At 39.9% G+C, this 25,773-nt stretch overlaps 2 protein-coding genes across 5 annotated transcripts; one reads left to right on the top strand and one right to left on the bottom strand.

The window, feature by feature from the left end:
- The first annotated feature begins 839 nt into the window (after positions 1-839).
- CCNA2 (cyclin A2) lies at positions 840-7,869 on the top strand. 2 transcript variants are annotated; one of them, XM_064285395.1, is made up of 8 exons: positions 840-1,160; positions 1,833-2,076; positions 3,362-3,474; positions 3,613-3,836; positions 5,121-5,328; positions 5,772-5,885; positions 7,251-7,384; positions 7,702-7,869. In XM_064285395.1, exons 1-8 carry the CDS (start codon positions 948-950, stop codon positions 7,748-7,750), a joined length of 1,299 nt encoding a protein of 432 aa, XP_064141465.1. In that variant the 5' UTR covers positions 840-947; the 3' UTR covers positions 7,751-7,869. The 2 variants fall into 2 exon arrangements, with proteins under 2 accessions (XP_064141465.1, XP_064141466.1); XM_064285396.1 differs by lacking the exon at positions 7,251-7,384.
- On the bottom strand, positions 1,116-22,062 carry EXOSC9 (exosome component 9). 3 transcript variants are annotated; one of them, XR_010322022.1, is made up of 13 exons: positions 21,884-22,062; positions 21,406-21,500; positions 20,494-20,613; positions 20,275-20,377; positions 17,925-18,062; positions 16,103-16,185; positions 14,753-14,885; positions 13,584-13,672; positions 12,807-12,953; positions 11,641-11,822; positions 9,584-9,662; positions 3,460-3,523; positions 1,116-2,093 (listed from the first exon to the last, which is right to left on the bottom strand). XR_010322022.1 is itself a non-coding variant. In XM_064285394.1 (12 exons), exons 1-12 carry the CDS (start codon positions 21,947-21,949, stop codon positions 3,511-3,513), a joined length of 1,248 nt encoding a protein of 415 aa, XP_064141464.1. In that variant the 5' UTR covers positions 21,950-22,062; the 3' UTR covers positions 3,452-3,510. The 3 variants fall into 3 exon arrangements, 2 of the variants coding, with proteins under 2 accessions (XP_064141464.1, XP_003410552.1); XM_064285394.1 differs by lacking the exon at positions 1,116-2,093 and having other exon boundaries at positions 3,452-3,523; XM_003410504.4 differs by lacking the exons at positions 1,116-2,093; positions 3,460-3,523 and adding an exon at positions 8,800-9,011 and having other exon boundaries at positions 21,884-22,061.
- Between the last annotated feature and the right edge of the window lie 3,711 nt (positions 22,063-25,773).

Here is a 25,773-nt window from a genome sequence, read left to right on the forward strand (position 1 = left end):
CTTGTTATATGTATCAGTAGTTCAAGACGGCACATTAAATTGTATTTTCTTGGAAAAAATAAAAAGCATAAGACACAGTTCTGCCTACTGTGAATAAACACCGCGTCCTAACATGACATTATATCCTGCCACTTGAGTATTACTATGTGCACAGTGTTACATAATTTATGCACAGTATTTCATTTAATCCTAACGACAGTCCTATGCCGTGTAGGTATTACTTCCAATAAACACATAAGAAAACTGAGACTGGAGACATTTAATAATTTGACCAAGATTACCTGGCCAGTAAGTGGCCAAGTCAAATCTTGAACCTCGGGAAACAAGTCAGCCACGTTAACTGGAGGTCCCAGGGCTAAAGGCTGGGACGGCCCCCTAGTAATTGCTACAGTTTAATTTTAGAATGCATATAGACAGCCTTTAGCCTTGAGCACAGAGACCTCCCAGTGGTGCGGTTTAAAGTCATCAGAAACTCAGGTCTCCCCCGCTCCCGCCTTCACCGCGCAGGCGTTTTTCCTCCCGCGGCGGGTCGACGTTTCTCCGCTCCACCCCTGCTCAGTTGCCATCACTGCCGCCTGCGCTGACTGCGACTTTGTCGCCCCAGTGACGTCACGGGCCTCTGCGGCTCTCATTGGTCCATTTCAATAGTCGCGGGATACTTGAACTGCATGAACAGCCGCCGCTCCGGCGGGCTGTTCGCTTTATCTCGGGGCGTTCTAGGTCCTTGGTACTCCACGCCCGGCAGTGCCTGCCTGCTCCTTTCGCAGCCTCCTCCGCCCCGCACAGCCCCTGCCAGGTGAGCGGGCAGGTGGGCAGGCTGGCCCCGACTGCGGCGAGCGGCGGCAGCTACAGCATTCCTCGGCTGAGTCTGCGCGCGGGTCAGCGGGGCGGAGTGCACGCTGCTTGGCGCCGGAGGCTGATCCCGCCGCCTGCCCCGGGGAGCAGTGATGTTGGGCAACTCTGCACCAGGGCCTGCGGCCCACGAGGCGGGCTCGGCGCTGCTAACACTACAGCAGACGGCCCTCCGAGAGGACCAGGAGAACATCGACCCCGAGAAAGCGGAGCCCGCCCAGCAGCCCCGGACTCGAGCCGGGCTGGCGGTACTCAAGGCGGGGAACCCACGGGGTCCAGCGCCGCAGCAGAGACCCAAGACGCGACGGGTAAGGAAGGACACGCGAGGTATCTGTCGGAGGGTGGGCCAGGCGAGGTCGAGCATGGGCTTAGCAGGCAGAGGAGGGTGACGAGTAAGCATTCTTTGGGTATTTTAGGAGGGCGCGAGTCTGGAGTCCCCTTGGTCACAGATTTTCCGCTTTGTGGGATGCCACGGTGGTAGATTCTTTCATTCATTTTAGCATATGACCCCCGCCAACACTGCACGTGCTACTTATCTCCTATCTATTGGGGTCATCTTTGTAGATTTTGGGGTCAGACCAAGCCCTACAACGCGAATGTCGTCATTGCCCAGCTCACGCTTTCGCTTGTCTTTTAACCCCAGGCATTACTCTGCTCCGGGGCGAAGCAACCAGGTCTCTCCTTCCCCTCCCCATCTGGTTAAGAGAATGCTTCTACTTTAGAAAAGGGTACAAGAAAATACTTTTGGTAAATCCCGCCATTTTAGCCGGATTTGCTGTTTGCTCCACCCTAGTGTCAACTCTGCCTGTGACAAATTTTTACATCCCTTCTCTCTGACTACTCAAACTATTCTTGCCTGGACTTTTCCCTAGTTTAATTTTCCTGGTAGATATTTGAGAGTGAAAGCACAAGCTGAGACCCTTAAGGGGAAGAAGGCAAAGCTCCATTTAACAGGCTCAAAGACAGTTCTTTCTTTCTAGGTTGCACCTCTTAAGGATATTCCTGTAAATGATGAGCGTGTCACTGTTGCTCCATGGAAGGCAAACAGTAAACAGCCTGCATTCACCATTCATGTGGATGAAGAAGAAGAAAAGACTCAGAAGAGACCAGCTGAATCTAAAAAATCGGCGTGTGAAGATGCCCTGGCTTTTAACTCAGCTGTTACTTTACCTGGAACAAGAAAACCGCTGGGGTCTCTCGATTATCCGATGGATGGTAGTTTCGGTAAGTTTTAAAGAGATCTGTATGAATCAAGGTAGTATAATTATTAAATAGACTAGATTTTATATTTTAAAACATTATCTTACCTGATCATTACTACATAGTTAGCTTTAATGTAACAGGCTTAGAAATGGTGTGACTTGTCCCAAATATCACACCAAATACATGACCTAGTGACCTACAAAAGGACCCAAGTCCTAATCAGGTGTTCCTTCCAGTATGCTACCAATCAGTTTAATTACATCTCAGTCACATAGTCTGACCCTGGAAATGTTTGCTTGGTTGGGAGAATAGATTTCAGTTGCAGTCATAAGAAACCAAAAAAAAAAAAAACCAAACCCACTGCCGTCAAGTCGATTTCTGACTCTTAGCGACCCTATAGGACAGAGAAGAACTGTCCCATAGAGTTTCCAAGGAGTGGATTGCCTTCCAAGGAAGGCATGGTGGATTCAAACTGCCTACCTCTTGGTTAGCAGCTATAGTACTTAACCACTACGCCACCAGGGCAGTGACTCGATTCATACGTACCACTTGAGAGAGTGCTGTGTGAGAGTGCAGTCTTAAATACTGTGTTGTCTGACATCTTTTCCAGCTCTGAAATTTTGTGTTGCTGTAACACCAGTCTGAGTAATCATCAGATACCAGAAAGGCACATTGTCTTCTTGTGTGTCAGTAGTTGTACCATGCCTGTTTGCACTTACCCACATACAAAATGGAGTAGCTTCATCAGACAGCTCTGTCTACAGTTTGTAGTGTTTCTTTTCTGCAGGGTTATTCAGTTACTGGATAGGTCATTGAATATAATCTCATTTTAGTTGTGGTTCTATTGATTAGGGAAGGGAGTGGGAAGTCCTTTGGAAATAATCTGTGTATTTTTATTTAAGATTTGTAACAATTTTTTACCTCAGAATGATCCTTGAAGTTGAAAAGAGTAATGGATGATATTCTTTGCCTCAAAAGATAATTTGAATTACAGAAAAAATCAATCATTTGTTGATTGTCATGTTAATCCACCTGTTTGAAGTACCCATAACAATCCTAATTTCCTTATTAACACACTCGTTAATGAACGCCGTTTAGTCTTGCTTCTAGTTATTACCTTATCGTACTTTGAATATATCAGATTCAGGTTAGCAATCTCTTTTGGCAAATCCATGTACTTTTGTCATGAGGAGCCCTTTTACTTGGATGAAATGTTTTGGTAACATAGCATTCTTGACAAGGGCAGTCACTTTTAGGTATTAAATAGAAGATTAAACAATTAATCATATCTTTTGAATTCCTCCAGAGTCACCACATACTATGGACATATCAGTTGTATTAGAAGATGAAAAACCAGTGAATGTTAACGAAGTACCAGACTATCATGAAGACATTCACACATACCTTAGGGAGATGGAGGTAAAAGCTCTCTTGAGTGCAGTCGTATACTGTTAATCACTGCATGTGGCTAAATGAAATGGAGAGGTTAATTAGTGTTTTAACTGCTAGTGAACTACTTTAAGGTATATTTAACAGTATACTAACTTTTCTCAACAGGTTAAATGTAAGCCTAAAGTGGGTTATATGAAGAAACAACCAGACATCACTAACAGTATGAGGGCTATCCTTGTGGACTGGTTAGTTGAAGTAGGAGAAGAATATAAACTACAGAATGAGACCCTGTATTTGGCTGTGAACTACATTGATAGGTTCCTTTCATCGATGTCCGTATTGAGAGGAAAACTTCAGCTTGTGGGCACTGCTGCTATGCTCCTAGCCTCGTAAGTCCGTTTTGGTTTTTTGGAATAAAAGTGATGGCTACCTCTCTGCGTAGGGAAAAAATGTGATTTTTAACAGTGTGGCATTCTGACATACTACACGAGTCAGAAAGTCAGGTGACTTGTGGTGGCATGGGGACGGGGGTGAGGTGAAATTCAGACTCTAATTTACAACATCAATTTTCCCAGATGTGTATTTCAGGGTACCTTCTTGAACAGAGAATGGTACATTTTAGTACACTGGGACTAGATTGTTGTTGTATGCCATCAAGTAGATTCTGACTCAGCAACCCTATATATGAAAGAGTAGAGCTGCCCCACAGGGTTTTAAAATGTGGTACTCTTCCATAGTAGAGTGCTTTCTGGCATATAAAACCAAAACCAAACCCATTGCCATCAGTAGATGCTGACTCATGGCAACCCTACAGGACAGAGTACAATTGCATCACAGGGTTTCCATGGATGTAAATCTTTACAGAAGCAGACTAGCTACATCTTTATCCCGTGGATTGGCTGGCGGCAGTCAAGCGCTTAATCACTGTGCCACCAGGGCTCCCTTCTGGCATATAAGTCTTATTTTCTACCCATTAATCAACTTGACGGCACTGGGTTTTCTTTTTATGATGTGAAAACTATAAAAATTAAAATGTAAAACATTTTCTTAAGACTTGTAGTTCCTAAATTTTCAGCTACTTGGTATGCTCTGGCATTGTTCTCATCTTAGGAAATCACATGCCTCTTAGTCTCAAAGTCCTTTGTTATGAGGTTAAAAACCCAAAACCAGGCCCATTGCCATCTAGTCGATTTTGACTCATAGTGACCCTATACAGAGAAGAACTACCCCACAGGATTTTCAAGGAGCAGCTGGTGGATTTAAACCACCACCCTTTTGGTTACCAGCTGAGCTCTTAACCACTGTGCCAGCAGGGCTCCATTAAGAGGTTTAAAAAAAAAAAAAAACCATTGCTATCGAGGCAATTCCAACTCAAAGCGACCTATAGGACAGCGTAGAACTGCCCTATAGGGTTTCCAAGGAGCTGCTGGTGGATTCAAACTGCCAGCCTTTTAGTTGGCAGCCATAGCTCTTAAATTATGAGGTTAGCGCCTCATAATTAGCAGTTGGCTGGCCAGTGTCTGCTAGAAATGGGCAAGTCTCAGTGGAAACAGTGGATAGAGTTTGGGTTTCAGGTTCATTCCATGTATGATTTACTAATGTAATTTCAGAATTAAGATTAGCAAACTCACTTCTCTTTCAGGACTGACTACTTAAAACTTTTTTCATTGTAGAAAGTTTGAAGAAATATATCCTCCAGAAGTAGCAGAATTTGTATACATTACAGATGACACCTATACCAAGAAACAAGTTCTGAGAATGGAGCATCTCGTTCTGAAAGTCCTTGCTTTTGACTTAGCAGCACCAACAGTAAATCAGTTTCTTACCCAATACTTTCTGCATCAGCAGCCTGCAAACTGCAAAGTTGAAAGTTTAGCGATGGTAAGTTCCTTTCATATTGTGAATGGAGACTCTTAAGTGACCATTAGGACCAAGCCCTAGTTTCATTACATAGCTTTAGTAAAGACTATTTAGTATTCCAGGTACAGATTAACGGTCCAGTGGTAAGAAAGCCCACCAATGGCAAAAGATAATCTGTGTCAGGGAGAGCAGTAAGAATAGTGGTGCCAGCTTTGAAGTCTTAGAGATGCTAGACCAATAGTTACTTTATCAACGTTATTAAATGAAGAGAAATAGAGAATAAGAATGAAGCAAGCCACTAAGATAGTAGAAATATTTAAATATAAGACTCTGGATATATTTTTCTATGGTTGCTACAGTGCCAGTCTTAGAGACAAGAAAAAAACTGGGTCAGACAGTAAGTATTTAAAGTTTGAGTTCTAGAGGTTTTGTAGTCATTAAGGGTATTTACTTTTTCATTCTAGTTTTTGGGAGAGTTAAGTTTGATAGATGCCGACCCATACCTAAAGTATTTGCCATCAATTATTGCTGGAGCAGCCTTTCATATAGCACTCTACACAGTCACAGGACAAAGCTGGGTATGTATTACATCGTTTTCACACATCTACCTTGAGAGTGGAGTCCCTGGGTGGTGGTAACGCACTTGGCTGCTTACCAAAAGGTTGGAAGTTTGAGTTCACCCACAGGCGCCTCAGGAGAAAGCCTTGGTGATCTACTTTCAAAAGATCAGCTATTGAAAACCCTGTGGAGTACAATTCTAGTCTGACACATGCTGAGTCACTGAGTTGGAGTTGAGTACCTTGTGAGTTAAGATAATGATAAGTTAAATAAGTGTCCTGTAGAACTGACGGTGGTCTAGATGTACTGACCTGGGATAACTGTTCAAATATATACAGTGTCTAAAGCATTTTACATGTTGAATAACATCTTTCATTTGTTAGGTAGAAAGCTTAGTCATAACTTGGATTTGGAAGGTGTGCTTGAACAAATGGAGCCATACGTCCTGCTGGTGCCAGAGAAAAGTAATAAAAATGGATCAAAGTCAGCATAAAAGGGATGGAATGATGGCCTGAGAAAACAGGGAAATGTTAGAGGTGTTAAGATTGTTAGGAGCCATTGAGTCAGTTTCAACTCATAGCGACCCTACGTACAACAGAACAAAACACTGTCCAGTCCTGCTCCATCCTCACAATCACTGTTATGCTTGAGCCCATTGTTGTAGCCGCTGTGTCAGTCCATCTCCTTGAGGGTCTTCCTCTTTTTCACTGACCCTCTACTTTACCAAGCATGATGTCCTTCTCCAGGGACTCGTCCCTCCTGATAACATCCAAAGTTTGTGAGACAAAGTCTCACCATCCTCATTTCTAAGGAGCATTCTGGCTGTACCTCTTCTAAGGTGGATTTGTTCATTCTTCTGGCAGTATATTCAGTATTCTTTGCCAACACCGTAACTCAAAAGCATCAATTCTTCTTCAGTCTTCCTTATTCATTGTCCGGCTTTCACATGCACGTAAGGTGATTGAAAACACCACGGTCAGGTGCATCTTAGTCCTCAAAGTGACTTCTTTGCTTTTTAACACTTTAAAGAGGTCTTTTGCAGCAGACTTGCCCAATGCAATATGTCATTTCATTTCTTGATTGCTACTTGATTGTGGATCCAAGTAAAATGAAATCCTTGACAACTCAGTATTTTCTGTTTATCGTGATGTTGCTTATTGGTCCAGTTGTTAGAATTTTTGTTTTATGTTGAATTGTAATCCATACTGAAGGCTGTAGTCTTTGATTTTCATCAGCAAGTGCTTCAAGTCCTCTTCACTTTCAGTAAGCAAGGTTGCAGGTTAAAGTATTGAAATTTAACACGAGCTTTTGAAGTGAACTACTCACTCGTTGTGTTGTCTGTTACTAGAAACAAAACTCATGGTTCTCTGCTCCCTTCTCTGTAGCCTGAGTCATTAGTACGAAAGACTGGATATACCCTGGAAAGTCTTAAGCCTTGTCTCATGGACCTTCACCAGACCTACCTCAGAGCACCACAGCATGCACAACAGTCAATAAGAGAAAAGTACAAAAATTCAAAGTAAGAATTGAGTAGCTGTTAAAGAAGCTTGCTAATCCAAATGATCCTATACTTCAGAAGTACTTGACATTTTACAACTTCATTAAAGGATACGCTAATTAGCCCAAGCCTCTTTAAGAAGCTGTTCTCTTAACAGGCCATGTTTGGAGAAAGTTGTAGGCAATGCTTTCTGTCCTACACTGGTTGGGGGTGGGGGCAGTTTGTGCATACGTTTTGGGGACTAGACAATGAGTCTACAGCTATTAACTTGATCAGATAGACAGAAATAGCACTTTTGAGCTCTCACTTGACTCAGTGAATTTTTTTTTCCCTTACAGGTATCATGGTGTTTCTCTCCTCAACCCACCAGAGACACTAAATGTGTAAAAGTGAAGAGACTACCTTTGTTTTCTAAGATGTAAATCAAAGTATATGGTGTACAGTTTTTATCTTCGGTTTTAATTTTGCAATCATTTCTGAATACAGAAGCTGTGGTCAATTACAAATTATGGTATCTATTACTTTTTAAATGGTTTTAATTTGTATATCTTTTGTACATGTAACAGTCTTAGATGTTTGGCTAATTTTAAGTGGTTTTAAAGTATTAATGATGCCAGCTGTCAGGATAATAAGAATTAATAAATTGATTTGGAAAAGCTGTTGATATGAAAGTCAAATTCAATTTGAGATTTGAAAAGGTCAGTTTGTTTTGTTTTTTTAATTGAGAAAATTTACCTTGGGTTACTGTAGAATGGGAAGTGGACAGGCTTCTAAAATTAAATCCATTTTAGGAAAACAGACCCTCAAGTTGACATTCATTTTCCTAAGCAATTGACCAATTTGGTGACCTGGGCATGTGAACTAATCTGAACATATGTGGAATAAATCTGTACTTATTTATCAGTACAGGCAGTCCTGAGATCACAAAAGAGTTTCATTCCTAAGTCTGTCTTTAAGTCAAATTTGTACGTAAAGTCAGAACAGTTAGGTACAGTTTGTATCTAATATCAGTTAAATGTTTGTCATTAAACACTTTCAGATATACTAAAACATCTTTAACATAATACAGTAATCATGTTTTGATGTCCATTTATTGTTATGAACCACTCTATGTACCTTGAATTTTTAATATAATAGGCTTCACCGGGGTTGGGTCCTAACTCTGGTTTGTATGTAAGTCAAATGTCCATAACCTGAGGACCGCCTGTACAATCATGAGCCACCCTCATGTACACCCTACAGCAGCGTATGAAAAATGCTTTGTGCTCATCAGTTTTTATACTAACCTAGGTCAATAATCTAAAACCTACTAAGGTTACAAGAGGAGAAAAATGATGAATAATCCACAAACTCAACAGAAAGATTATGGGTGGGGGAAAGTGTTTGTGCAAATTAACAGACAAGAAATTCTCCAGATGGTTTATTTTAAAGCATGATGTAAAATATATGTATTAAAAAAAAAAAAAAAAGATTTTACAATGGATTTGTGAATAAAAAATAGCCACAGTTGTTAGCACTGAATAAATATCCTTTTAATAGTATATATATAAAACTAGATTAGCTTTAATTAACAGCTCTCTTCTTTTTTCTCTTTTTCATTGGCTTTTTACTTGCTGCTTTTTCTTGTTTTACACTGATGGTCTGTGTTCTGTGAATAAGCAATACAGAATAACAGCTGACTAACAGTTATATTAACAGTATTAGTATGTACCAGAAGCTGATTTTGGGGGGGGGAATGGAATGCTAGCATCAATACCCAGTAGTTTACCAGACTCACACCACTTTGCCTGTTAAGCTTTTGACCACAGAAATAGGAGGTCTTGTTTTTCCAGTAGGCTATAAAATTGTTAATAATTTTATAAGACATCCAAACAATTTTACTACAGAATTAGGTCCTAATGTTAATAAATCTCAGATTTAAGAAACCAAAGAAAAAACAGGGTTTCTAATGATAATTAAAGGAATGTTTTTATGGTCGATGAGAATAAAAACAAAAAAAGTATCAGCAACCCTCTAAAAAAAAAATCAAGCCCAGTGCCATCGAGTCGATTCTGACTCATAGTGACCCTATAGGACAGATTAGAACTGCCCCACAGAGTTTCCAAGGAGCCTCTGGTGGATTCACCGCCGAAGCTTTGGTTAGCATCCGTAGTACTTAACGACTATGCCACCAGGGTTTCCCCTAAAATATATATACAAAATACGCCAGAAATGTGTTACCTTATTTTCTTCGGATTCTTGTCTGGCTCTAAAATGATCATTTCTTCTTCTTCACTATCTGAGAGTACTATCGGGGCATCTTTAAGAAAATGTTAAAAAAGCAATATAAATAATCTCTTGGGAAATTACCACGTTGACTTACATTAGTGATTTTACAACTATTATTCCATAAAAATACAGCCCAAGATATGCTTTGGGTAGAGGCTTTAGAGATGTGCCTTGTTCTTTCTAGATCTTTACTTCCGTGAAGTAGCTCCTGGAGCTCCCTGAAGCTTTGAAAACAAATTCCTTCCCTTTTTTCCCTGAAAAGTTCTTTAACAACACAACCACTTCATACGTGTTCATAATAGAAAAGTTAAGGGGGAAAAAAAAAACCTATGTTGTATCTTCTGTAGAACCAATTTGGAGGACTTGAAAATATGCCAACTGAATTGCTAACGCTATTCTCTAAGAAGGTGCACTTTTATCTTCAATACTGGAAGGAAAATTCCTAGAAGCTGAACTGTTGGGTCAAAAGGTACAAACATCCAAAAAGATATTTTTGCCAGAAATATTCTAAATTATATTCCAGTAAGTTGTATATGTAAAAAGCCATTTCCCATACAACCTAGTCAACGCTGTTATTTCTACTACTGGCCAATATAACGGAAAATGCTATCCCACTTTTTGCTTTCATTTGAATTTATTTATTATGACCAGGATTGACCATGAAAAAGGTTACTGGCTTTTTTCTATTTTGAGCTTTCAGTTAGTTTTGTTATTATTCTCTTCCTTTGTTTACATCCTTTAGAAAGGCTCCATCGCAATCATCTTGGGTCCACTTTCATTATTCACTAAATACTACTCTTCAAACCAGCAACTGCAGGTCTAACTATTAACCTGATTAACTTTAGAAAAATACTTCACAAATATACAGGAGGCATACACAAGGATGCTCACTGAGCACTACCACAGTTAAAAAAAAAAAAAAAGGAAACCTACATATTCATAAATAAGGGGATCATTCAACCATTTCAAAATAATGTGGCTGGTCTATATGGAATGACTTCTAAGATTCATTCAAAGCCTGTGCTTAAGCAGCTTATGTTGATGTACACATAGTAAATACACACGTGGAACAAGGTCTGGAAGAGTAATACCAACTTAACAAGTAATCACCAGGATAGCTGAATAAGGATCGAATCAAGGGAACTTTTTTCCTTACCTATTTAAGTAATTCAAGACAAAGCAGGAGGCTCTCAGTAATGTTTATAGATAGTAAGTTCTTTCCCTTAAAGACAGGCAGGCATATGCATTATACACCTGAACAGTTCACGTTCATTTTTTCCTCAACAAACCAGATTTGGTAAGTGGCATCCTCTAATTCCCTGCCAGCCTAGTTCCTAGACCGTCATATGACTTGTTTTTACTACTACATAAGCAAGTATTTTCTTACATGGGGCAGACAAGAATTTGGATTTCTTAAAAATATCCATAGGTAAGATCAACAATTTCTCTAGTTCCATGGCTTTCAGAATGCAAGACCATATACAACTACCAGTAATCCAGACCCTTCTAGAATTTACGTTTTACTACTGTACAGTCCAATATGGTAGGCACTAGCCGCCATGTGGCTATTTAAGAGTAAATAAAGTTTAAAGTTCAGATCCTTAGTCACACAAAACACATTTCAAGTGCTCAACAGTCAGATGTGCCTAGTGGCTCCTGTATTGAACAGTGTAGGTATAGAACATTTCTATCATTTCTGAACATTCTATTGGACAGTACAACTCTTTATGCTGTGGCCTTGTTGTTTTAGCCTAGGAACTGTACAAAGAAAAGAAAACACGCAGGAATGAGATCTTTACAAAACTGGTTCCTTTAAAACTGATCCATCTATAGGTACAAAAGAACAAAAAATTTTAAATGCCACTGATTTACGTGCCCAAGTGTACCATGTCTCCACATAAATATTGCAGCAAGCCTCAAGAGTGTAGCTGAAATTTCAATCACAAAATATTTAACCCCTCCAAAAAGGAGATTATTTATTTATGGAATACCCATAAAGTATAACCAACCTTGGCTTCCAATATTGGAGATTACTCCAGCGTCCATTTTTACACTATCTAGAATGACAGCTTCCTCACTGCCACCTTCATCCTCATCTTCTTTTTCAGAGTCTTCGAGATCACCCCAGGAGTTTTCTATGCCTTCTCCAATTTGGGCAGTTCCAGGAGTCCATAACACAGGGTTAGAAACCCTTATCGAGTTAAGAAAACAACAGCAAAAATACTACTTGGTACACTATTGAAAGAGAGAAAAATGAAAGTTTTAAGATTGATTCAAGTGTACCTCAAATGCTTGGAAAAAAAATTTACTAACTGCTATACTATGAATGGAGCCCCGGTGGTACAGTGGTTAACAGCTCAGCTGCTAACCAAAAGGTCAGCAGTTCGAATCCACCAGCTGCTCCTTGGATACCCTAAAGGCCAGTTCTACTCTGTCCTAAAGGGTCACTATGAGTCAGAATAGACCTGATGGCAACAGGTTTGGTTTTTTTTGGTTTGGTAAACTACAAATGGCTGAATAATAAGAAAAAGAGAAAGTAAAAGTAAAATCTACAACTCAGGCCAAGATTTTATGGACATGATTAATGGTAAAAAAATACCAAGAGATAGAATGGCTCCCAACATTTTAGTAGTTGTAATAAATTTGGTGAACAGATGAGTAATTTAAAAAACACTGTTTAACACTGCATAAAGTGCTTGACCACATATGCCATCAATATTAAACAATTTTCCAAAGAAAAATGAAATGCTGTAAATTGTTTCTTAAAATAAAGAATTTTCTGGTCTCTGCAGGATAACTGAAGAAAAGCTGAATGTTATGTCACTAACTCACTGAAACCCTGGTGGCGTAGTGGTTAAGTGCTACGGCTGCTAACTAAAAAGGTCGGCAGTTCGAATCCACCAGGCGCTTCTTGGAATCTCTACGGCGACAGTCCTACTCTGTCCTATAGGGTCGCTACGAGTCGGAATTGACTCCACCACAACGGATTTGGTTTGGTTACTTTAACTCACGCCTGGAATCACTATCTCGTCTTATATCTTAAGTGTTTTCACTAGTTCTCTAACAAAGTTAAGACACTGCAGGTTTCAATATCACACCCTTCACACAGTCCTAAGTGCCCAAAGTGCTATGGAAAAAAGTCGTTTTTATTGCAAAAACCACCCAAAAAAGATACACTTCTGAAGGAGGTTCAGCTTCAGCAATGATTTCTTCTGCTTTCTCCCCTACATCCGAAGTGTCAATAGGGGCCTTCTCCATTTTAAATGCTGTGATCCTTTGATTTGCTATAGACTCTGCGAAGCCAAACTTTCCACCTTCTTTCCTGTGTGGGGTTTTTTTTTTTTTTTTTTTTTTTGGAAGGGAGGGGGTAGAGGTCAGAAAAGACAGGAAAACAAAACAAGTTACTATTTTTTGCCTTGATAAGAAATACTGCAACAGAGATGGTTTATTGGACTAATTTAACCTCATCAATTTAATATGCTTATCAAGAGACTATAACTACCATTTATGGAACTTTGCACATGCTAGGTACTTAAAAGTGTATTTTTCTCTAACCTGCAAATCAACCCTATGGGGTAGGTATTACCCTCCCATGTTACAGAGGAGGACACTGATGTGCTGGGTTATGTGTCTGACTTAAAGGTCACACAGTAATAGGTAAAGATGAGAAGCAACTCTAACTTGTATTCTTTCCATTAAGTTGAGTTATCAGATTCTTTTTCATAAGAAAATGTTAATTTTGAAAATCTTATTGACTTTTCAACATGGGTCATGTTTAAATTGAAATAAATATAACGAGCAGTGTTCAAACAACTTTTAAAAAACACACTAAGTAATATATCCACCTCAGATTAAAAAGATCAAGTATAAAAATTATGTGGTCAGCTTTGTGAAAGAAAAGCCTTTAAAAGAAAAATCTATTAAAAGACCATTTAGTTCTGAAAAAACTTACCTCACTTTTTGGTCATTCTCCAAAGCTTTCTGTATTAGCTCGGTAATTTCTGCTACTTTCACACCAGCTATTTTACTGCACCTCAAAACCTATTTATAAAAGTAAACTCTTATTTAAAGACAACAAATGGTTTTCTCTAAACAAACCCAAACACAAGAATTTCTTACCTAACATTCATTTTTCTACCTTTATAATTTATTTAAATCTTTTTTTAAATGTGAAAATAATACAATGTAAACATAAACTAAGGCAAGATGTGAGAGGTGTTTTAAAATATTTGACAACTATCATGTTAAGGGCGCAGATCCGAAAACTTTTATATGAGAATGGGAAAGGTCACAGAAATACATTATATGCTCAAGGGGATGGCCCACCTTCCTTTCTGTGTCAGTAATCCACAGGGCTACACGGTGTCCCTGGGAAGCTTTTATAAAGCAAAAAGATCTCCAGGCCTTGGGGACCTAGGATGAGAATCTCTGAAACTAGGGATCTGGGTAGTGGTTGTGATGCTGGTAATGATGACAATGACAATGTCAACTCACATTTATTGAGCACTTATCTGCTGGACATTGCCGTATATCTGCATCTATTTACCTATGCTTATATTTCTCTAACAACTGCAAGTACAGGCAATCATTCCCTATTTTACAGATAAAGAACTCAGGCCCAAAGGTATTAACGCATTTGCCCAAGTTCAACTAGTACAAGGCAGAGCTGGAATTTGAATTAAGGTAGTCTGTGCTCTTAACTACCTACCCTATAAGCTATATGGCCATCTATTATTTAAAAGCCTCCATGTGAATCTGATATGTAGCTGGATTTGGGAATGACTGCTTATTATACCCAAATTCTAACAGAAAAATTCTCTCTTTACCTAATTTCTATTTTTTGACCTTATTTATTGGCAGGGACACAGATCTCTTTCTTGATTGGGAGAAAAAGGTGCTCTTCTATCCTGAGGGGTCATACTCTGGAGGGCTAGGTATGGGAGTAGCGCAGGAGAAAGGAGGACACCTAAACGCCCATCAGCAGTAGTATTAACACCAGATTCTAACACATCCTACAACTAATCATTGCAAGTATCCTTGCTGGATTTTGATCAAAAGACAACTAAAAGCTTCTAAAGAAAAGACATCTATTCTTAGTGGTACATTAGTCAAAGTACTAACTTGATCTTTTAGTAGCATTATCCCACCACTGGACTGGATGGTACAAATTTCTCGATGCTTGTTCATGGCAATCACCAGCAAGCCATCCATTACACGTTCTTCACGCTCATTGGGATCCACCAATAAATATGTTCTGAAATGAATGTTAAATGAACCTGAATGATTGTCGTTTTTAGAATAGTGGATATTTTTTATAAGATGGCATAAATAGTAAACACAGTTCATGATTTAACTGTGGATTTATTCATTTTAAGTCACTTTAATAAGAAAAGAGTTGTTTCTAAGAACACAAAATGAATGCCACATGATTTTCTCTAACTATAGCAATGAAATCACATTAAGTCTCTGTTGGTTAATTCTTTCCATCTCTGTGCTGCCCAACATGTTAGCCACTACTCGCATGTGGCTACTGCGACCTTGAGATGTGGCTAGTCCAAAGTGAGATGTACTGTAAGACACACACTGGGTTTCAAAGACTCAGTAGAAATACAAGAATGGAAAAATCATGAATAATTTTTAAAAATACTACAGATTAAAACAGTAATATTTTGGATACATTAGGTTAAAAAAAATATATCAAAATTAATTTCACCTGTTTCCTTTTACTTTTTTAATGTGTTTACTGGAAAATTTAAAATTACATATGTGGCTCCCATTATATTTCTATTTGACAGTGCTGATGTATTTCCTTCTAGTGAAATTTTACACTACGATGACTAAAAATTTAAAGCTTTTCTCTAGTCTTTATTCACAAATTATTAAAATACCTCCCCTTATTTTGAGTTGGAATTGACTCGATGGCAATGGGTTGTTTCAAGAGACTTAAGGCTCAGGCTTCCATTTAAAGGGACCGTTAACAACCTAAAAGGCTCCAGATTTTCTGCTGTTTGAGGATTCAGCAGTTAGCTGTGAAGAAACCACTAGATCAGCTGAAGGAAAAGTAATTTTTTTAATCCTGGTTTGTAAACCATTTCCCCTTGTGACTTGCTCCTACAACTAATCCAATTAATGTGCTTCACAGTTCTCTGTCTTCTGCTAATCCACAGTAATTCTTACACCACTTTCTCAAATTACAGTCTAGTATACAATTCTTTTAACACCTGGACATCCTTAGGAAAGCTAAGACACTACAATGCCACAGCAAATCCGTAAGTTTTTAAGTATGCCATAAAAGGAAAAACATTGGCAAGTGTCTTTGTTGTATAAGAGTTTGTCATTTTTATGGAGAATGCCCTTACCAACAAAAGGAACAATAAGGCTCTTTAATATTAAAGGGGGAGGGTGTTCATTTCTCCATGGAACATTCAAGAACAACACAAATGCTCCAGCAGCCTGTAAGGCAAGACTCACCCTTGCTGGAAGAAGGCAAAGCTGACACAAATGGGCATGTGGTGGATGCTCAGTGGTACAGGATCACGCTCTTCAGGTGTATACTGTTTCCAAAGAAAAGGTTCAGAATTACAAGTGACCAAGTTACGAACATACAAAAAACTCAGCCTGCACATCACATATTCAAATAAAATCTCTTTAACCCTCAGTGACTACTTAAGTAATTTCTTTCACAATCACCTGCTTGACTTTGCCACTCATGTTCCTCAAAATTTTCTAGGATTTTTCAAAAGCTTTACTGAGCCATAATTTACATACCATAAAATCTACTCAATTTCAATGTACAATCAATTTTTCATAAATTCATGAAAGTTGTATGACCATCACTACAATCCAGTTTTTGAACATTTCCATTCCCCAGAAAACTCCCTTGAGCTTGTCTGCGGTCAGTCCTCCATCACACCTCCAGCCCCACCAAGTAACTGCTTATCTGCTTTCTGTCTCCAAGAATCCTCTCTGGGCATTTTACATAATGGAATCTGGCTTCTTTCACGAAGCATATCTTATCCACCTTGTACCATATATCAGGAAGCCCTGGTGGCACAGTGGCAGAGTGATTAAGCAGTCTGCTGGTAACCAAAAGGTTAGTAGTTCAAACCCACTAGCCGCTCCACAGGAGAAAGACGTGGCAGTCTGTTTTGTAAAGATTTCAGCCTTGGAAACCCTATGGGGTAGTTCTACTCTGTCCTACAGTTGCTATGTGTTGGAATCAATTCAAAGGCAATAGTTGGTCCCTTTATGGTATATCCATTGCGTGGATATACCATCTTTGCCAGCTGACGGACATCTGATCATCTTCAGGTTTTGGCTATTATGATCAATACTGCTACAAACATTCACATGCAACTCTCTGAGTGAACATGTAATTTTAATTTTCTTGGGTAGATTCTTATGCGTGGAACTGCTGGGCTGTATGGTAAGCCTAACTTTTTAAGAAACTGACATTTTCAACATGACTATACCATTTTATGTCCCTACCAGCAATAACTTTACAGAATTTTTTAACTGCTCTCTTTTCCAAGTCTAATTTCTCTTTTTTCTTCCTTACACCAACTCTGTCCTCTAAAAGGACACATCTCTACTGTTAATTAGTCTTTTGTCCCTGCCTCTTTACGTCTTTAAAAGAGTTTTTGCTCCAGTCTAACACCTAGAAGCAGCACCATGGACGACTGCTTAGAGAATCTGACGTTTCCTTTCACAACTTTAAACTCGAACTACCACTACAGTACACTTTCATTATGCTCGAATGTAGCTTATATAAAGGTCAATGGTTTTAAAAATGTGGTCCCTGGACAAGCAGGATCAGCATTACCTGGAAACTCTGTAACAGGCCTACTCTGCGGATGACTTCTGCCATCTATTCCACTTAATGAACAAAAGTCCTGGAGAGGTGTGAGAATGTGCCGATTCCTCAGTCCATTTCAGTTACTGCATGCCTCTTAAAAGGTAAGAGCATCTCACTGTACTGGAAACTACATTTTTTTACACGTGTGGCCCCTCAACATAAGCCACCTACTTCATCTAATGCTTGATTCAAAGAAGTAGCCATCTAGTTTTATTCTGGAACATTTGTCTAGGCTGCACTTTTACTGACAGACACCTAAATACAGAAGATTTAAGAGATCCCAAGGGCAATTTTGATCACACGCCGTTTTTGTCTTATGAACAAATTAGAGAACCTAATTGCTATCTAGGACATGAGTTCACTAATGGCAGCTACGTGCACATCCAGGATACTCATTTGCTTGTATGAAGGAGCCTGGCTCACATCACGGGAGCTTACCAGTGTTACTTCATCTCCTTGGACCGAGACATCAGGTCTTCGGAAGTGACATAAAGCCACAATTGCGGCAATGCTGGCAGCATCAATAATATTTCCATCATGATTTAATAAATGTAGGTCCACACGTATCTGCCAAACCTAAAAGTAAATTTAAAACAAAATAAAAAATTCTAGCTGATCAGAACCAGGTCCTACTTATCAGGAAAAGCAATGCATTCATCCCTTGCATTTTATCAATAAAAGCACATCTTAAAAAATATTAAGCCAGACAAACACCTGAAATACTAATAGGTCACCATTCCATGTGAGTCATTTGACATTAAAATATACAGTCTAAATCGAAGCACTCTATTTGTAGGCTAAGATTTTCCAAATTCCAAACCAAATTATCTTTTTACAACGTTTCCTAAGTTAAGAACCTCAAACTCTTAGGTTTTATTTGATACTATTTATGATAACCTTGGAAACCCTGGTGGCATAGTGGTTAAGTGCTATGGCTGCTAACCAAACGGTCAGCAGTTCAAATTCGCCAGGCGCTCATTGGAAACTCTATGGGGCAGTTCTACTCTGTCCTGTAGGGTCACTATGAGTCGGAATCGACTCGATGGCACTGGGTTGGGTTTGGTTTGGTATGATAACCTTACAAAAATAATGCAAATAGCTAGAAATAATGTATTGAATGCAGAAACAGAAAGGCTAAGTGACTTCTCTGGAGTCAAAAAGCTGGACAAAATACACTAGTCAAGAATAAAGTTCTATGGTATACACAGAATGGAGTACAATGCAACATATAGAACAATGATGAATCTGTGAAGCATCTCACAACTCAGATGAATCTGGGGGACATTATGCTGAGTGAAATCAGTCAATCACAAAAGGACAAATATCATATGAAATCATTACTATAAAAATTCATGAAAAGTTTTACACACAAAAAGAAACAATCTTTGATGGTTACGAGGGAGGCGAGTGGTGGAGATAGAAAAACACTAAACAGACAATAGATAAGTGGTAACTCTAGTGAAGGGTAAGACAGTACACAATACTGGGGAAGCCAAAACAACTTGTGCAAGCAAGGTCATGGAAGCTCCACAGACACACCCAAACTCCCTGGACAATCGAATTGCTGCGCTGAGGGTTGTGGGGACCATGGTCTCGAGGAGCATCTAGCTCAACTGACAACACAGTTTATAAAGAAAATGTCCTATATTCTACTTTGGTGAGTAGCGTCTCGGGTCTTACGAGTGGTCATCTAAGATATTCCACTGGTCTCACCCCTCTGGGAGAAAGGGAGATGAAGAAACCTAAAGATACTAGAAAAGATAAGTCCAAAGGACTAATGGACCACAACTGCCATAGCCTTCACCAGACTGGGTCCAGTACAACTAGATGGTGACCAGCCACCGCCACTGACTGCTCTGACAGGGATCGCAACAGAGGGTCTCAGACAGAGCTGGAGAAAAATGCAGAACAAAATTCTAACTCACAAAAAAAATTACCAGACTTACTGGCCTGACAGAGACTGGAGAAAGCCTGAAAGCATGCCCCCTGGACACTCTTTTAACTCAGTAATGAAGTCACTCCTGAGGTTCACCCCTCATCCAAAGATTAGACAGGCTCATAAAACTATACAAGACTAAAGCGGCACACCAGCCCAGGAACAAGGACTAGAAGGCAGGAGGGGACAGGAAAGCTGGTAATAGGAAACTCAAGGGCAAGAAGGGAGAGTGGTGACATGTCATGAGGTTGTTAAACAGTATCATAAAACAATATGTGTACTGTTTAATGAGAAGCTAGTTTGTTCTGTAAACCTTCATCTAAAGTACAATTAAACAAAACATGTCAACAATGTAATAAAAGAAAAGAAAATTCAGGAAAGAAATACCAACTAAAAAAAAAGAATAAAGTTCTAATATCACCATACAGCACAATTTATTAAGACCAGGATTTCTAGCCTCTGCCCTACCACTGACTCACTGTATGGTTTCTGTAAATCAATAAATGTACCCAAATGAAGAATTTTATTCATTCTTCACTTCTCCATCTGTAAAATCGGAAAACACTATGTACTTCTATTAACACACTTAAATAACATAAGAAAATAAATGAAAAAAGATACGAAAAAGCCACAAGTTCTTCGAATGAAACATTTCCCTTTTAAGGACGATGATTTTGTCCCTTCAGAGAGAGATAACAAAAGGCTCTCTGGAGAACACATGGAAGCATTTGCACTAAAGTGAACCAGTACAAACTGAATTAACTAAAGCTCTGAAAATGAGGGTATAGATACAGGATCCCATTAATTAACAATATCCATTCAAAGGTTAATAATTTCAGGCATATTCCCCACCTTTTCACCAGCAACAACACAGAGAGATTCAGTGTCTATACACTTTGAATTTCTCAGACATCTTTCCAAGAGTCGGTTCAACTTCACCAAGAGATCTGACTGCCTAGGAAAACAGGAATAGACTAATGTCACGAAATATAATATCAGGCATTAAAACAATAGTTCACTGCTGTTACGTTTCCCTCTAGCTAAACCAGCTTAAGAAAAAGATTTAAATACCTGCCAGGTTCAAATGCTGGGGCAGCCATCTGAGATAGTTCAAGGTTAAAAAAAAGAATACCTTCTGTTGCCCTATTGAGTTTTGGAGAAACAAGTTCACAGGAAACCTGTCCAAGAACTCTGCAAAGATAAAGGACACAAATGCATTAAATAAACATATTTCCTTTCCAAATAAAAAAAGAAATCTAAAACAGGTACCAATTAAATTTCAATCTTATCTCAGTAATAACATGCTTGGCTTGATGTATCATAAAAGGTAAAAACCACGTATCTAGTAGTAAAATACATGCAAAACTAAAACATATATTGGTACAGCCAAAGGGATAACAACAAAAAAACCCTCTTATTACAATAGGTACTATTCCATAGATTCTTAAAACTGTTTTAAAAAAAATCAATTACCTTTATTTCTCCTTTCCAGTTTGATTCAAGACAGCATGAAAATTTGAGATTTCTTAAAAATTTTCACATGGCATAGTTCGCTAACATTACCTGACCAAATATACTCACAACTTCCAAGTGAACATACCAATCTAACTCTCAGGCCATGTAAGAAGAAGAAAAATGGGACCTACTTAAGGACAAGATGCTCAGGATCTCTACATTACTCACATTAGAAGGTGAAAGAAGGGTGGCCACTGCAGTGCCCAAAACAAGTTCAGTGTAATCACTGCTGGTTGTCTATATAATTTACAGAGCTCAAAAAGAATGATATGACACTCGTATGACAGAAAATACATTTATGATTAAAAAATAAAGTAACTGTAATACCTAAAAATCTTGCCTTAAATAAAATATACTTATTTTGGGCAGCTAACAACGTACTGTCCAGACTTCCCCGCTGCTCTGTAAACAGTCAAGGTTCTTTACACACTGTCCGCTATCGAACTCACATCTAACTTGAATTGTTACCTTGTTTTCCCAAGTTCCACAATACAGCAGCCATAGTCTGTTCCAAATGATATCTTGATGTTCCTATAATCATAGGTTTGTCTGCCATCCAGCCGCTGTAAACACAACATTCGTTCATTTATTCCTTCATCAAAGATTTACTGAGCAACCACTATATTCCAGAGCCTGGTCTAAGCAACTGGATGAAAAGTGGTGGGATCCTTACTACTCCACCCCCATAAGCCAAACCAAAACAAACTCCTCCATCCCCATAGGAGAGTGACAACTAGGCACCTGGGCACTGACAGTAACTCGGGTGACACGAGCCTTACAAAGAACGGGTTCGGGCAGAAAAACGAGTGGAAGGGGGACGCACCGGCCATACCCCTCGGGGGATCCCGGCCCAGCGCTGGTCAGGTCTGCGCGACTAGACAGGAAGGCTGAGGTCGGCCATGCGACCGGAGCGCCACTCAGCGCGCAGGTCTGTGGGGCCTCTTACCTTCTTCTCTTCGATGGCGCGGAGCAGAAAGCGGCGCTCGCAGTTTGACAGCGGCGTCTCTTTCATGGTGTAGCGGCTTGCTGGCCACCCTGGCACCGGTATCCGTGGAGAAAGAGAAACCCGCTCTCCTTCACACGCACCCTTGTCGCCCTGCCGCGCCGGAAATTTGCGTCATCAAGGAGCGCGGCTGACGGTGGGAAAACGAGCTAGACGTCGCTAGTGCGCAGGCTCAGAGCGAATTTGGGGACGGCGAAGTGGCTTCGGAGAAGCGGAGGGGCTTCAGAAGAGATGTGCTTCTGAATCTGCACAGGAAAATCTTCCCACCTCTTTTACTATATATTTCTGGGCAGGAAAGAAGGGCACAAACAATAAGCAGCCGAGTGCTATTAACTAATATTAGTACAGCGCTCTCACAATTCGCCCTTTCCTCAATTCTAGCGGGATAGGCTGAACAGTTATTAGTGAAATTTTACGGATGAGGACGCTGAGATTGTCTACTCCAAAGCCACTGAGGCAAAGCTTGCAGCCAGATTAAAAAAAAAAAAAAAACCCTGGAAGAGGGGAAATGGGCCTCGAATGGGGAGAAGAAAGTTGAGAAGGTGAGCTGGGTATAATAGAAGACTGAAAGTGAAACCTCATAGGAACTGAGTTCACAGGACTTGAGAACGTTCCTGCATTGTAACTAATGGTGTTATAGTTACCATCGACTGAAATTGAATTTACTGTTTATTTCTTATTGTCTCAACTTATTTTAAGCCGATAGACTTATTTTGGGGGGCTTAGTGAAACCACTCAACTTTTTTGGAGTGAGAATATTAAGTAGTAGTTAAAAGCAGGAACTCCGAACTGCCTGAGTTAAAATTCTGGCTCTGCCGTTGACTAGTTCTGTGGCATTGAGCAAGTTACTTATGTGCCTCACCTTCCTTGTCTGAAAATTAGAAGTAATAAACCAATTCATTGTGAAGGATAAAAACAAGTTAGGGAAAATGGATAGGTAGGTCGAAAGCTGTCGTGGAGTTGACTCCAAACCAACCCATGGGGACCCTATGTACAACAGAATAAAAAGTTTCGTGGTTCTGCATCATTCTCACCATGGGGAGGCTTGTTTGAGTCCATTGCAGCTCTTATGTCAATCCGTTTCACCCAGGGCCTCTGCCCTTGTTGGCCCTCCACATTCACCAGACAGGGTTTCCTCTTCCAGTGATTGTTCTCTCCTGATGACGTGTCCAAAGCAAGTGAGTTTAACAGTGTTCTCTTGTGATCCTTAAGGTTTTCACTGGCTGATTTTTGGAAGTAGATCAAGAGGGCTTTCTTCTAGTCTGTCTCTGTCTGGAAGCTCATTTGAAACATGAAACATGTCCACCGGTTTCAAAATACTGCTGGTATTTGAAACACCCATGGCGTAGCTTACACCATCACAGCAACATGCAAGCCACAACACTACAACAAACTGAGAAATGGGTGGTGGGAAAAAAAAAGTTAATATATGTTAAATAAGGAGGCGTGGTGGTGCAATAGAAGCCCTGGTGGCACAGTGGTTAAGCGTTCTGCTGCTAACTGAAAGGTTCGTCATCTGCTTCATTAAGATTACAGCCTTGGAAACCCTATGGGGCAGTTCTACTTCGTCCTGTAAGGTAGATATGAGTCTGAATGTACTCCATGCCAACAAGTTTATGAGTCGGAATGGACTTGACCACAGTCAACAAAAACGTATGTAAATGGTTTAGAACAAGGCCTGGTGTGGAGTAAACCAAAACCAAACCAAACCCAGTGCTATCCAGTCGATTCTGACTCACAGTGACCCTATAGGACAGAGTAGAACTGCCCTGTAGAGTTTCCAAGGAGCGCATGGCGGATTCGAACAGCCGACGCTTTGGTTAGTAGCCGTAGCACTTAACCACTACACCACCAGGGTTTCCAGTGTGGAGTAAGCACTATTTAAATATTTGCTTGTTATTTTGCTTCCTTTTGCTTTTGAGGTGGCAGGTACTATAACTTCTACACAGGCTTGATTATGATTATTTTATTCCTACTCACATGTTTTTTCTACCAGTGATACATTGTAGTCTCAACTTGTAACTCTTGCAATCCATGTACCCAGTAACTGTTTATAGAGGGCCTACTATGTCCCAAGAATAATTCAGGCACAGGAGAAACGGGGTGGACAACATTCTTGCCTTCAAGGAATTTTTGTTCTCTTCAGAGGAGTCAAACAATTTCACACACTGGTAAGTGCTACTTGGGAATGGGGAGTTGCAGGAAAAGTTCACATTGTAGAGGTGACAGTTTAATTAATAGTAATGAGAAGGAGGTTGCCATGATTTCATCTGGGGAAAGGAAAAGTGTTTCAAGCAGATGGAGCAAGGTGTGCAAAAACTGAGATAGGAATGAGCTCAACACGGAGACAGGAACTGTGAAGAGAGGAGTTGTGAAGAAGGAGGGAAATGGGCAGGAATTATGCCCACATGCTCAGTTTATTAATTTTCAAAATAGGCAAGGGGATTACAGGGTACAGGCCATTTAAGATCTTTAACAATGTAAGTTCTAGTACAGAATTTTATATCAGAACTCCTGGCTGTTATGTTCATCATTTAAATCCTTGGGTTCTTTCAGCAAGCATTTAGTAATTTCCCTTTTCCTTCAGAAATGATGTGTTGTTGTTGTTGTGTGCTGTGGAGTTGATTCTGACTCATAGTGACCCTATATGATAGAGTAAACCAAATCCAAGCCAAACCCATTGCTGTCAAGCCGATTTCAACTCACAGGGACCCTTAAAGGACACAGTGGAACTGGCCCATAGAAGTTCCAAGAAGCGCCTGGTGGATTCAAACTGCTAGCGTTATGGTTAGCAGCCGTAGCTCTTAACCACTACACCACCAGGGTTTCCACATGACAGAGTAGAACTGCCCAATAGGGTTTCCTAGGCCGTAATCTTTACAGGGAAACCCTGGTGGCGTAGTTGTTAAGTGCTACGGCTGCTAACTAAAGGGTCGGCAGTTTGGATCTGCCAGGCGCTCCTTGGGAACTCTATGGGGCAGTTCTACTCTGTCCTGTAGGGTCGCTATGACTTGAAATCGACTTGATGGCACGGGGTTTTGTTTTGTTTTTAGTCTTTACAGGAGCAGATTGCCAGGTCTTTTCTCCCGTGAAGTCACTAGCGGGGTTCAAACTGCCTACCTTTTGGTTAGCAGCTGAGCACTTAACTGTTTCTGCCACCATGGCTCCTAGAAATGACCTTCCTTTATTGAAGTTGTTTATCCTTCTCTGGAAGGCATCTTGGTAGTAGAAAGAGAGTGGACTTTGACTTCAGATAGACTACAAATCGACTTTGGTGAGTTAATCTTTCTGAGCTTCAGTTTCTGTATCTTTAGTTTGAAAATTATAATTACCGTGTGTTAAGTGGTATGAGTAAAAGCTTCTAGCACAGTGCTTTAGACATGATAGCTATTCAAACATTAGGTTCCTTCCTTTTTTGGCTTGGCAAAGCCGTCCTGTGAGTCTTCCCAAATTTGGCATTTCAAATTGTTGTCTTGACTACATTGCCTTTGTTTTTCCTTCGATTTTTGTAGACTTTTTACCCATATTTCTTACTTTCACTATTATATTACTGTAATTTTAACACTGCAGCACTTGTCTTTTATTGAAGTTAACCCCTAGGTATATGATCCCATTTCCACTTACCTCTGCATACCATAGTACAATGTGTTTGCTTCAGGACCTTATTCTTAGTAAGAAGCTCTTGAAATGCCAAGGGAACCTTTGTTTTAGGCTTTCAGGGGGAAAAAAGTTTTTGAAGTTTGGGAAGAGGTTCAGATAACATTGCAAATTCTGCTGTTATGAAAAAAATCAGTCTGAAGCAACATATTAACCTGGATGAGCTGTCTAAATAT

The sequence above is a fragment of the Loxodonta africana genome, chromosome 5, assembly GCF_030014295.1.
Source record: "Loxodonta africana isolate mLoxAfr1 chromosome 5, mLoxAfr1.hap2, whole genome shotgun sequence".
In the NCBI taxonomy this organism is placed as follows: domain Eukaryota; kingdom Metazoa; phylum Chordata; class Mammalia; order Proboscidea; family Elephantidae; genus Loxodonta; species Loxodonta africana.

Excerpts from the sequence above, each read along its gene's own strand:
- CCNA2 (XM_064285395.1), top strand. The coding sequence starts at position 948 with ATGTTGGGCAACTCTGCACCAGGGCCTGCGGCCCACGAGGCGGGCTCG. Across the intron at positions 5,886-7,250 it reads CAGTCACAGGACAAAGCTGG|CCTGAGTCATTAGTACGAAA; the intron begins GTATGTATTACA and ends CCTTCTCTGTAG. Across the intron at positions 7,385-7,701 it reads GAAAAGTACAAAAATTCAAA|GTATCATGGTGTTTCTCTCC; the intron begins GTAAGAATTGAG and ends TTTCCCTTACAG.
- EXOSC9 (XM_003410504.4), bottom strand. The coding sequence starts at position 21,949 with ATGAAAGAGACGCCGCTGTCAAACTGCGAGCGCCGCTTTCTGCTCCGC. Across the intron at positions 20,614-21,405 it reads GTGGAACTTGGGAAAACAAG|AGTTCTTGGACAGGTTTCCT; the intron begins GTAACAATTCAA and ends TTATCTTTGCAG. Across the intron at positions 18,063-20,274 it reads GTGTTGTTGCTGGTGAAAAG|GTTTGGCAGATACGTGTGGA; the intron begins GTGGGGAATATG and ends ATTTACTTTTAG.